Source organism: Mus musculus, chromosome 9 (assembly GCF_000001635.26).
Source record: "Mus musculus strain C57BL/6J chromosome 9, GRCm38.p6 C57BL/6J".
In the NCBI taxonomy this organism is placed as follows: domain Eukaryota; kingdom Metazoa; phylum Chordata; class Mammalia; order Rodentia; family Muridae; genus Mus; species Mus musculus.
In genome coordinates this window covers 65,045,201-65,058,616 of record NC_000075.6, presented here as the reverse complement: position 1 = coordinate 65,058,616, position 13,416 = coordinate 65,045,201, and the positions used below count along the sequence as shown (strand labels likewise).

General features: G+C 40.5%; 1 protein-coding gene across 4 annotated transcripts in view; it reads right to left on the bottom strand.

Annotated features, from left to right (window-relative positions):
- Positions 1-13,416, bottom strand: part of Dpp8 (dipeptidylpeptidase 8) — a 52,098-nt gene that overhangs the window by 25,887 nt on the left and 12,795 nt on the right. For 3 of the 4 annotated variants that reach the window (XR_003948041.1, XM_006511517.4, NM_028906.2), the window contains 7 exons: positions 12,829-12,997; positions 7,117-7,227; positions 5,444-5,572; positions 4,787-4,848; positions 4,098-4,198; positions 3,612-3,789; positions 2,666-2,825 (listed from right to left, as the gene is read on the bottom strand). Coding sequence is in view for 3 of the 4 variants with exons in the window: in XM_006511517.4 (XP_006511580.1) it covers positions 2,666-2,825; positions 3,612-3,789; positions 4,098-4,198; positions 4,787-4,848; positions 5,444-5,572; positions 7,117-7,227; positions 12,829-12,997 (910 nt within the window). In the remaining variant the exon portion in view is untranslated. Of the gene's footprint in view, positions 1-2,665; positions 2,826-3,611; positions 3,790-4,093; positions 4,199-4,786; positions 4,849-5,443; positions 5,573-7,116; positions 7,228-12,828; positions 12,998-13,416 lie in introns of those variants that run through there. The other variant, XM_030244687.1, reaches the window with a different exon arrangement.

Below are 13,416 nucleotides of genomic sequence, written 5' to 3'. Positions count from 1 at the left end.
CAATTAAAAAATATACATACATACACATAAGGCCAAGCATTGCAAAGAGGTGCTGATGGGAGCAGGGACCTAGCCCTGAGGTTGGTGCTCACTGAGCAGTAACAGTTGTAAGATATAGAATTGCTTCAGAAGGATTGTCTTAGCCCTTTTGCTGCTCCTTCCTGTGTGAGCCCACTCACCCCTGAGCAACAGAGGAACTGGCAAGGCGATTTTAAGTCCAGGCCTAAGCTAAGCTGAAGCTCCCGGGAAGAAGCTCTGTTGGGATTTATTTATTTATTTATTTATTTATCTATTTTTAAGGAGGGCGGGGGAGAGTAGTCTGAGTTGGGTTATGAGGCCCGCAAGTCTGTTGGGATTTATAAGACCTGGTCTGTCTCTAAAGAAACGCACATAGTCATATATAGTATTGACTTGGTTGGATTCAAGCTCACTGCTCCCAAAATGCCAGTAATTAAAAGACCATTCAGAAAAACCTAAGAATCCAAGGACTTGAATAGGTATTTCTCTCGTCATTCATTAGGGAACCTGTATCAAAACCACAGGATGCCTCTTCAGGCTGGCTTGGTGACAGGTGTGAGGCCAGTTACTCAGTCATCTTCTCAGACTAAACCCAAAAAGTGCTAGGGACGTAACTCAGTGACACAGTCTAAGGCTCGGTTTCTAGTATGGCATTCATATGTATGAAAAGAAAGAACTTAAATGGAGAATGCCACTTAACATTTATTAGAGTGAAAAAAAAAAGCCACAATCAGGTATTATGGCACACACCTTTAATCCCAGCACCCAGGAGGCAGAAGCAGGATATCTTAGTGAGTTCAAGGCCAGCCTGGTCTACAGAGTGAGTTCTGGGACAGCCAGATCTACATAGTCAGACCCTGTCTTGAGAAAATCTATTTTAAAAAATTCACAACAACAAAAAAGATAAAACACACCCACACAAAAGCAAGAAGACAAAAACTAACAAGTGCTGCCAAGAATATAAAGAAATAAAACCTGGCCTGTGGAGTGGCACATACCTGTAATGTCAGCACAGGGGAGGGAGGGTAAGACAGGGTTGTGCAGAACTGGAAGGAAGCCTGAACTACAGAATACAATTCTGTCTTTAAAAACCAAACCAAACAAACCAAACCCTGGGGCTGCAGAGACAGCTCAGCAGTTAAGAGCACTTGTCCTTACGGAGGACCCAGGTTTGGTTCCCAAAAACAACACAGTGGCTCACAACCATCTGTAACTCCAGTTCCAGGATATCTATTCCTTCGCCCATCTTCCACAAGCACCAGGCACGCATGTTGTGCATAGGCATGCATGCAGGGCAAACCATCCTTACATGTAGAAATTAAATAAATAAACATATCCCCCAAACATTAACAAGCAAACCCACAAAGAAACAAAAGCTCTTACATATTGCTATTAGGAATATAAAAAAGTATAACCCTAGGGGAGGGGGGGAGGGTATAGGAGATTTTCAGAGAGGAAACTAGAAAGGGGATAGCATTTGAAATGTAAATGAATAAAACATCTAATAAAAAAAGAATATATGAGTCATGCATTGACCTTCTGGTAGCTATTCCCAAAACAATGGAAAGCCAAGAGAGGAACATACATGGCCATAGCAGTGTCATATAAAGCAACACAGGTATCCATCAAGAAACACTGGATAAACAAATACATAGACTACATAGACTATATATATGACATGCTACACATATACTGGTATATATGTAGTTTTAAAAGATTTATTTTCTAAATATATAGTTTTAAAAGATTTATTTTTTATTGTATGTGTATGTATGAACGCCTGCAAATAGGTATGTGTATCACATGTATGCCTGGTCATTGTCCATGGAAGACAGAAGGCAGCATTGGATCCCCTGGAACTGGAGTTATGGGTACCTGTGAGCTGCCATGGAGGAGCTGGGAACAGAATCTGGGCTCTCTGCAAGAACAGCAAGTGCTCTTAACCTCTGAGCTCTCTCTAGTATCCCTATACTAGTTTCATTTTGCAAAAGCCTAGTGTAGTAGCACAAGCTTTCAATCCCAAACTTTCACTTGGGCAGCAGAGGCAGGCGGGTCTCTGTGAGCTTGAGACGAGCCTGGTTTGCATAATGAGTTGAAGGCCAGCCAGACCTGGGTAGTGAGACCCTGTCTTTTTTTTTTTTTTTAAAGTTATTTATATATAAAAATAACATGGAGCCCCTTTTATCCTTCAGTTTTAGTATATATGCTGCCAAGGCAAGCACTTGTGTGCTCATTTCAAACAAATTAAAAATTGTAATTAAGGCAAAGATGTCATAAAAATAGGTATTCTAATCACTCAGAGATTACCCACTATTAATAACATGTATTCATTGAGAATTTGCTGTTTTCTGCATGCACAGACTGGTATTTCAGTTAATACATGTGTTTACTGAAACAAGTCCTGATGCTTATGAAGAATATAAAAAGGCATGTGGCTGGTGAGATGGCTCAGTGGGTAAAGGCCCTTGACATCAAGTCTGATGTCCTGAGTTTCATCTTTGAAGCTCACTCATGAACTCACACGTGTAGGACAGAACTGACTTCTACAAGCTGTCTTCTGACCTGCACATCCTTGTTCTATGATGCATATATGCAAAACAAATAAACTATAAAGACATTAAGTACATAAATAAGGAAGGCTTCTTACTTGGGGCAGGTAGTCCACCACTGGACCGTTTATATTTGCTCTCCTTTAAAATGGATGTGATTTTATACAGATGACGAAAACCTGTTTTGCATTCAGAGGCAAAAATAAACTCAATTTCATCTTCATGAGTTTGAGGAAAAACATGAAAAATATCGTGGATCTGCAAAATGAACAGCTTAATTTACTATATGCATTAATAAACACACTCCATAGATGACCAAGCATCAGCAGTTAGTGCGAGGATAGGCTGTACTTAACCATGCTGGGTTTCTGCCTGGCCTTTACATTTATTTTACTTTAGACAAAGATTTCACACCCTGAGGTGTAAACATTTCCAAATGGAAGACAGCAAAAAGAACGACATGGCCAAGGCTATCTATCCTCCCTCTCTCTGTCCTCTCTGAAGCACAGACAGCTTATAGCCGTACAAATCTTACTACCCAGGCAAGGAGGACAGCATGCTTTACTTTTGTTTTCCAAAGAGAGATATCCTAACAGCTGAAGGAAAACAGATGTTCATCTGTTTTGAATGAATCACGGGAAGCCTGCTTTCAAATAGAGAAACAGAGAAATGTTTTTTATTTTATATCTAATTTTTATGTTAAAATGTAAAACTCAATCTAAAACTAGTACATTTGGCATAGTTTGCTAACTTAAAAAATAGTTTCTAGATACAACTCTTGAAGGTCTTCTCAGAAGCACAGAAGCCAGAGCTGAGGCTGTGGGCTCACTAGCCTGTATGTGCAGGGTCATAGCTGCAGCACTCCTGAGCTGCCATTTCAATAGTATCTACTTCCTGCCACAAACTACTCCATTCTGGAACCATCATTCCAACTCAAAATGTTCACAGCTCCCTTAAACTTAAGGATGCCTTTTGCTATAGAATTCCATCTGCCTGAGTATCCTGAGAAAATACACAGCCAAGTTCAAGATCAGAAATGCATACATTTATCCAGATGTCTGTTGTTTCTTCATAGATGATCAGTGGTGTCACAGAGTCAGGAACTGACTCTATAAGTCTCTGTCTGTCCATGGCATCATCTTCTACTGGGATGAATAACTCAGGGGAGATCAGAACTATCTGCAGGTGAGTCTGGGAACGGTCTAGTAGGATGGACCAGGCACTGTTCAAAGGAACGAGGAGAAATCAAGACTACAGCAAGCTCTCAGAAAATGAATAACCTTCTGTTCCCCCCCCTCAGTACCTATCAATTCTTTTTTTTTTTTTAAGACAGGGTCTTTAAAAAATTATTCCTATAATCACAATGGCATGTTTATGCTTACAAATCTGTGCATTCACTGAGTTCAGGGGAAAGGCCTGAGCAGACAGAACACAGTGCCAATTTACATGGGAAGGCAAAGCCTACAGCACTGACATTCTAAACTCTGGATCTAACTTAGTTGTAATGAAGAGACAATTTAACATACGCACTGTTTTCCCTCTGGAGTCCATCCGGCTCTGGCAATATATTCAACTCCCTCAAACAGAATCTCGAAAGGTTGAACCAGTTCTTTATCTATGACATCTATAATCTAGTAGGAAGAAAAAGGAATATAGTTATAGAAGACAGAAAAGAACACACTCACTAGTCTAGTCTCCTTAGGTCACCTTTTTAGACACAGTACTTGAAAGGTTTGAAGTGGACAGATCTGATGCACACCCAACACGGAAGATAAGCCACTGCTTTCAATGACTGAGTAATAACTGGGTCAAAGAACAAAACTGTCTGCAAGAGGGAAATGTGTTTGTGTGGTGATGGATGTATGCAGAGGCCAGATGATTTGTTTATACCTCAGGATTGTTTGTTTGTTTGTTTGTTTTGAGACACTGTCTTTCATTGACCTGGAAATCAATAAGCGGGCTAAGCTGGCTGTCCAGAGAGCCCCAGGGATCTGTCTGTCTTCACAGCCTCAGTGCTGGGATTACAAGCACATACTACAACAGCAAGCTATTTTATGTGAGTTCTGGGATTTAACTCAGGTCCCTTTATATCCTGCTTCCCAGGCCTACTAGGGAGAATTCCTCCTAGGGGAAACTATCAGGTCAACTATAAATCATGAGGCACACGGCCTCAGCAGGGAGAGTGTGTCACAGTTAGAGCGCTGATGCCTGACACTTACCCCTCCTGCAGCATCAACAACAATCTCCGACATCTTGAAAGTGACCTTTGGGTTTGCTGTGCCTTTAGAAACAAACATAAAGGATAGGACCACAATCACTCCAAGACTTCACAAGACTCTACAAATCCTTCAGATTTTATTAAGTCTGTAATATTGTATACAGCCAGGGCTCTATTGTGCAAACATCGTAGAACCTACCTCAAATTCACATAGGTAGCAAATACAAAAAAGGCTAAAATACTAGAAAGAGTCAGTGTGAAAACTAAGGGAAACTGCCTATGGTTTCTGTAATAAAATGTTTGTAAACAGCAAACAGACAAAAGTCCAACTTCTTAGACAGGGAGAGATGTCCTCCAGCTGATTTCCTGAAGCCTCAAGTACCAGTTTTATGAACATGTCCACCTCTGAAAGCAATTAAAGATTCCAAAACTATACCTGATGAACAAACAACCTTATGAAAGCTGTCGATGATCAAGCTAACTACATCCTTCAGTGACTGCACATCTGGGATTGGTTTTGAGACAAGGACTCATCGTGTAGCCCAGGCTGGCCTGGAACTCCTGATAACCCCCTCCTGATAGCCCACAAGCCTCTGAGACCTGGACTACAGCAGGAGCCAGCACAGCAGAGGAGGAAATGAATAAATAAAGACCGTACCTGTTTTGGGATAACGAAAGGAATCTGCCCTCCTTGTTTCCAACATGGGGGACGTAACATGAATAATCTCCACCTCAGATTCATCATTTTCTTCATAGAGAATTCTAAGAATTTTACCACCACTAGGAGCTTAAAAAGAATTTAGATATTAAGAATTTAGAATAATTATTATAGACTACTTTGCTCATGATTCCTTCTAGAACTAGGTATTTTACTAAGGGCAGTAATTTGTGCATTAGACTGCCACTGTGAATCAGTGGTGACAGGGATTGAATCAGGTCCTTGAGTATGCTAGGTTGGTATTCTACCACCAGGCTTTAACTCTGTTTAATTATTCACTGTGTGAATGTGCACACAGAGACCTTATTATTGGTTTACAGCTAAAAGTTTGAATACTTTTTTAATGGAACATGAAAAAAATTTATTTAAAAGTCCTATCTGGATTTGGACATTTTATTTTAAAATGTAAATGTTTTATCACAATTATGTAGAACAAGACTGTTGACATAAATCATTCAACACAACTGAATTCTTTTGCATCTTCTCGTGACTTCCAAGTCCCTTTTACAAGGACTTAAAGTTTATCCTTTTGGGAGGAAAAAAAATGTAAATGTGTGGTATATTTAAATATATTCACACTTATATACACATATACAGGGCAAACATCTTGAAGGATTTTGACATGATATATCTTATATTTTGAGTTATTTAGTAAAACACAACATTTCCTTTAAAATGCCAAAAGGTTAGTTATATTGAATGGTTTATGTCAAAATATTGTTCTGTATAATAGTGGGCAAACGCGTATATTTGAAAATAAAAGTCCAAATCTAAGACATAGACTAAAATAGGTAGTATTTTTTATTGTCCTCTAAAGAAATATTGAGATGGCTAGCTGCCAACCAATGTTGATGTCATAAGATTTATTAATGGTTCCTAGCCGAGCACGAGCTGCCCCCAGCTGGGTCTCCAGCACCGGTGTAGCCGCTTACAACCATCTGCGACTCCAGTTCCTAGGATCTGAACCCTTCTTCTGGCCTTTGCAGGTCCCAGGCACATACATGGTACACTTACATACATGCAGGAAAACACCAACACACATAAAATTAAGAGTAAATAAATCTTAAGAAATAAAAAATGAAGCAGAGAAGAAAGTATTAAAGAACATAATACCTAAGAAATATTGCTTCATAAGCTGTGTTTTGCATTTTGTCTATAAAATATATGTGTACATTATAATAGGCCACATATGATTGTAAGTGAACTTCTCACTGGGTTGTGTTAGGTTGTGTGGGCCACTGCTTTAAGCCTCTCAGTCATTCACACGCATTCATCTGTCACGAGGATGCTACTCATCATATATGTTTAACCGCACTTCATTTTGTGGATCTTGCTATAATTCTACTTGACCTCACACAGGCCAGGTTTTTTGTTTTGTTTTGTTGCTGAAAACCAGCAAGGAACACTTGAGGTACTGAGACAGAATGTAACTGTCTCTACAGAATTCATGTGGGGAATATGGCCTATTTCTAAATAGCCACTAGTAGGGTTTAATTTTCATTACATTTTAAGTTCCTGTTCCAGCTTTAGGCTCTGCCTACTCAGCCAATCCCCAGTCAAACCAGTTAATACTTAAAAGTGACCTGTATACATACTACTTTGGATTTGCTTACTTCTTTCCGCTTGGGGACACCACCAGTAGCCAGAGTATCTGTCAAATTCTTCTTGAAGAACAAAGGTGGCAACACCAGCTGATCTGGGATCCTCTTCCATGTTGGCTAGCTCTGGACAAACATGAAAGGCAAAATTATCTCCTGAACTCTTTTTCTGCAATGAGACAGAGAACAATGTTTCCTTCACTTCTAAAGAAAGGTAGCTGATTGTAGTGGTAAACTGTGGAGCCAAACAATGAATTCACATCTAGGCTTCACCATTTACCTATCATGTGACCTTGGACAAATCTGTCTCATTCCACTGTGGTATGTCAACAATGGAGCTCAGCATGCACTTCGCCCTAGTACTCTTAGCACCGGTAAATACCTAAACAAATAAATCACAAAGCATTATTATGTAAGATTTTGTATCCTGGCAAAATGCTCACAGTATAATTTATATGTGCTTTGTTTTTGAAAATCATGAATGTTTTGACATTTGTCGGTTCTTAGCTCCTGCTTGTTAAGTAATAGTCTGTTGATGCTATCGATTTTTTTAAAGACAGTGGAGTGGTTTTGAATGAGAATGGTTTCCATTGTAGTTGCCCCCATATTTGACTTGGTCCCCAGTCAACAGAACTGTTTGGGAAGGATTAGGAAGTGTGGTCTTATTGAGGAGGTGTGTCACTGGGGGTGAGCTTTGAGGTTTCAAAAGCGCACACCAGGCCCAGTGTCTCTCTCATCATGGTTGTGGATCAGATGTAAGCTTCCAGCTATTATTGCTCCAGTTCCATGCCTGCCTGCCTGTCTGCCTGCCTGCCCTCACACTCTCTGCCATAGTGACCATTGACTAACCCTCTGAAACTGTAAGCAAACTCCTAATTAAATGCTTCCTAAGTTGACTTGACTTGGTCATGGTACTTCATCACATCTATATAACAGTAATTAACAGATGGGGTCTTGTATGTGATAGGCTCATCTCAGAGACTGGCCTGCCTCGCCTCCTGAATACTGGGATTAACAGTGGAGACCACCATGTTGGGTGATGCTGTGGATCTTTTTCATCCATTCTTCTGCAGACATGTGGTGGGCTGCTATTGGTTACTGTGAATAAAGTTCTTGTACAGTAACTTCCATGGACATGTGTTTTCATTTCTTTTGAGCAAATATCCAGAAGCAGAGTGGCTGCTCAGTGAGTGTTCAACTCTGTGAGGACGCATCTTTTTTTTTTTTTTTTAATTAGGTATTTTCTTCATTTACATTTCCAATGCTATCCCAAAAGTCCCCCATACCCCCCCCCCCGACACATCTTTATTATTTTACATGTTCACTAACCGTGTCTGACAGTTTCAGCATCTGGTGTACTCAGTCCTCTCACTTTTGCTTTGGTGTGCAGTGATATGTCATGATTTTCTTTTCTTTTTTAAAAACAGGGTCTTACTATGCTGCCCAGGCTAGTCTTAAATTCCAAGTAATCCTCCTGCTTCAGCCTCCTGAGTGGCTGGACTATAGGCACATACTACTATGCCCAGCAAACAGGTAAGATCTGAGTTTGTTTAGGGTTTGTTGTTATATTTTTCCCCCTCTGGGTAGTCCTGGTTGTCCTAGAACCCACTTTTTAGACCAGACTGGCCTTGAACTCAAAGATCTGCCTGCCTCTGCCTCCCAAATGCTGGGATTAAAGTCATGTGCCAGTACACCCAGCTTTAATTTATCACTTTTGATCATCTGTATTCTATATTGTATGAAATTAATGTAAAATAAGAACTAATACTCCCTTATCCAAAAATTGAGTCATGTATTTGGAATTCAGAGTCTCTTCATACAGTTCACATCTATGATGTCGTACGTAACATAACCAGCAGCACAACCGGATAAACTGTAATCTAATATCCAGCAGCAGCTGGAGGAAAGGCACAGCTAGCAAACTTTATAAATACTCTCAAGTCAGTCCAAGTCAGGGATTACTGCTAAACGAGTTTTAGCACCAAGCTAATAACAACAGTGTGTGCAAAGCGTTCTGAAATGTGCAATTAGTAAAAGAGCCAAGACCAGTGCTGGGTTTCTTGGGTTCTTCATTACCATAAACTCTGCCTCCAACTTTATTTCCCATTTTGTTCTCCTTTAGATGTGAGGATAGGCACTGCTGGCTTGTATTTCTGCCACTATTACAAGTTACTCACTCACTGGGTAACTAGTATCACCTTGTCTTCCCAGCAGAGGGTAACTGGGGTCAGGAACCAGTACTTCTAAATTTCTCCATCATATTGAGCACAGAGCAAGCTCACACTCACCCTGACTGATCACACTCACTTTCTAAGGCCAGCTTTCACCACAACCTCCTGACTAACCAGCCTGATTAACACACAGGCTGAGCATGCCCCCTTCCTCCATCCCTTTCTCTATAGACATTCCCAGCCTTCCTATGCTTCAGTGCCAGTCTAAACACTGCACAAAAACTAACTCAGTAAGACCTCAGTTGGTTCACATTGTTACAAATGTAGAAACCAAGAGGTAAGCTAACTAATATGATGAGGTTAGAATTCGTGCAGGGTAGATCCAACACTTAAACTCTGTATTATTCTTTGTCTGTGCGCTGATCTACTACACTAATACTAGAAATAATGAATATACCACACACCTTTATGTATAGTAAAGAATAAAAAAAATATAACATTCCGTATAATTCCAGTGTTTTTTTACTCTAAATTCTGCTACCCTTCACAAAATTATCCGTGGAAAATGATTTTACAAAAGAAAGAAAGCTAGGCATGGTGGCGCATACTATTAGCACACTTGGTACACAGAGGCAGGCAGATCTCTAGAGTTCTGTTCTACATAGTGAGTTCTAGGACAACCAGGGCTACAAAGAGAAAGAGAGAGCCTGTCTCAACAAACAAACAAAGACTTTAACCTGCCTTACTTCTGACAGTTTTATGAGAGCTATGCAGTCCCAGCCTCAAATACAGTCAGTAAGTGGTATGTACTGTTCAGTGGTTGTTAACAGCAGGAAAAATGGCTTCAATTTTCAACAGATTCGTTAACTAGCTCCCCTAACATTTCTACTGCTATTAAACTTTCCTTACTTCCGGGTGTTAAAGGAAACTCAAGAAAAAGCAAAATGTACTTTCCTTTCCAACGTTTGATCATATTGTACTTTCTTGCTCTCTATGATGTCCACCAGCATTGCATCACATGACTGCAGCAATGCACTGCCAGGTCTTGGTGTTGTGGTCAGTAGTATTCAAAACTATATCCAGTACGACCAATAGCCACCTGGCTCAACTGCTGAAGACTACTCCACTGACCTGTCAGGATGGGACAGCTGAGTGCTTCAGCGCCTCACAGAGGCCACAGCTCCCTTTAGACCAAGGCCTTTCTCACACAGACCCCTTTCTGGACCACTTTGCTAACATAAAGATATGGCTTGGGTCAGCTCAGTTCATCTTCGCTGAGAAGTTTTTCCCAATCACCACTTCTCTTGGTACTTTAAGTATTCCACAATTGACTCACTCTATTTTGCTGTTAGTAGTTTGTTTAGCTGCTTGATGGCCAGCATCGCCATAGTTAGTCTGTACCATTGCTACGATTCTCCTTTAGGGTCACTAAAGGTTGGTTCCTTTAAGATCCTAGTCAAATATCAAAAGCTGCAAACGCCTAAGTCTCTTTACATAAAACACGACAGTATCTCCCCAGACCCCAGCCGCATTTGCACGTATGCAATTAATGAGATTACGTACACTGTAGACAATATACACGGTTGTTACACTAGATTGCTTAGGGACTGACCAATGGTAATATCACAAATGTCTGCATGTGTCCATTACAGACACACTATCACAGCCCTAACTGCACACAACACATGAATAAGACGTGTAGTGAGTGGCCCACCAACGTTAGAGAGAGTGAGGATGGAGAAAATGGTAGGAAGCTACAGGAAGGCCTTCTTCCCACACATCACTTCTTCCACATGGACTCAGTCCAGCAATCAATTTGAGACACAGTCATGTTCTGCCATTTGGAACTTTTGGTTTTGTTGTTGTTTTTGAGACAAGGTCTCACTAGGTATCCCTGGCTGTCCAGGAACTCACTATGTAGACTAAGCTGACCTCAAACTCAGAGATCTGCAGACTTTTTCCTCTCAGGTGCTAGGCTTAAAGGCATCAATATGACCAACTGCTGTTTTTTTGAGACAGCATTTGTGATGGTCTGAATATGCTTGGCCCAGTGAGTGACACTATTAGGAGGTGTGACCTTGTTGGAAGAAGTGTGTCATTGTGGGCATGGGCTTTAAGATCCTCATCGTAGCTTCCTGGAAGCCAGTCTTTTCCTGTTTGCCTTTGGAACAAGATGTACAAACTCTCAGCTCCTCCTGCACCATTCCTGTCTGGATGCTGTCATGCTCTGGCCTTGATGATAGTGGACTGGACCTCTAAGCTTGTAAGCCAGCCTCAACTAAATGTCCTTATAAGAGTTGCCTTGGTTATGGTGTCTGTTCATAGCAGTAAAACCCTAACTAAGACAGCATTAAACTTGTATTCCTCTTGCCTCAGACTACATTTGTCACTCAACAAAGCCTACTTAAATATTTCCATAATGCACATGGTTCTACATTCCACTTTTTCCTATTACAACAGCAGGTAAACAGGCTCTCAAAAACACAGAGGTTGTTTTTCAGGAAGTTTCTAATAATGTGTAACTGGTTATTCTGTTTATATCCTCCAAACAAATCTAATTTTTTAAATTAAAAGTTCATTTAGCCGGAGAGATAGCTCAGCGGTTAAGAGCACTGACTGCTCTTCTGAAGGTCCTGAGTTCAAATCCCAGCAACCACATGGTGGCTCACAACCATCTGTAATATCTTCTGACACCCTCTTCTGATGCATCTGAAGACAGCTATAGTGTACTTAGATATAATAATAAATAAATCTTGCTGGGCAGTGGTGATGCCCACCTTTAGTCCCAGCACTTGGGAGGCAGAGGCAGGCAGATTTCTGAGTTCAAGGTCAGCCTGGTCTACAAAGTGAGTTTCAGGACAGCCAGGGCTATACAGAGAAACCCTGTCTTGAAAAAAAACAAAAACAAAAAAATTTTTTTTTCATTTAAAGGCTGAGTGGTGGTGGCCCATGCCTTTAATCCCAACACTCATGAGGCAGAGGCAGGTAGATCTCTGAGGCCAGTTCCAAATGGCCAGAGGGAGTTCCAGGACAGCCAGGCTACACAGAGAAACTCTGTCACAGAATACAAAAAAACAATCAAAAAAAATTTTTTTTAATTTAATGAGAAGATTTTAAGGGAACTGCTGACAGTCTTCCTAGAACAAGCATGGCAAAGGTGCACTGTGGTGCTTGAAAGTGGCTAAGAGGGCTGGAGAGATGGCTCAGGGGTTAAGAGCACTGACTGTTCTTCCGAAGGTCCCAAGTTCAAATCCCAGCAACCACATGGTGGCTCACAACCATCCATAACGAAATCTGACACCCTCTTCTGGAGTGTCTGAGGACAGCTACAGTGTACTTACATAGAATAAATAAATAAATCTAAAAAAAAAAAGAAAGTGGCTAAGAAGGGAGTGGCACTATCTCAGGGGGCTGACCATACACTCGCTGTCCTCCTTTAAAGGTTTAAGCACCTGAACTTAAACATCACCCAGCTTACGTTAATTTCAAAATGGAAGTAAAGGTAAATCCAGCTTTTCAAAGTCTCAGCAAACCCAGCTGCAGAGCTGCGCCTCACCATTGTGTACGTATGTGATCCTCCGCTCTTCCCTGGTTACGAGGTTTGATATCCAAATATCATTGCTGTGAATGAAAGCTATCCAGTCTGGATCAGCAGGGCATAATTTTGGATCCATTCGTATATTGGGACAACTAGTTTCCACTAAATTGGGCCGCAAAGGCTGTTGCTAGAAAAGTAAACAATATTTTAAGTTATCAGGTTGATAAATACAAATTTGTAAGATAAATGACATTTCTAATTAAAATGTACATTGTGACAGCTGCATCCAGAAAAAAAAATACTTTCAATTGGTTTAACATATTAGGGACTCTCTTAAATGATAAATGGAAAAGCTAAGGGCAAAAGATAAAAAATAATGTATTACACATCAAAACAATGTAACAGCTTTTCAGAAATTTTGCTGCTCAGTCTGTTTAATGAAGTAATTATAATCTGTTGAACTTTTTTTGAGGCAGGGTCTCACTACAGCCCCTGGCTACTCTGGAATGCACTAAGTAAATAAACTAAGTAAATATGACTGATCTTGAACTCACAGAGATCCACTTGCCTATACCTCTTGGGTCCTGGCATAAAGGGTGTGTGTAA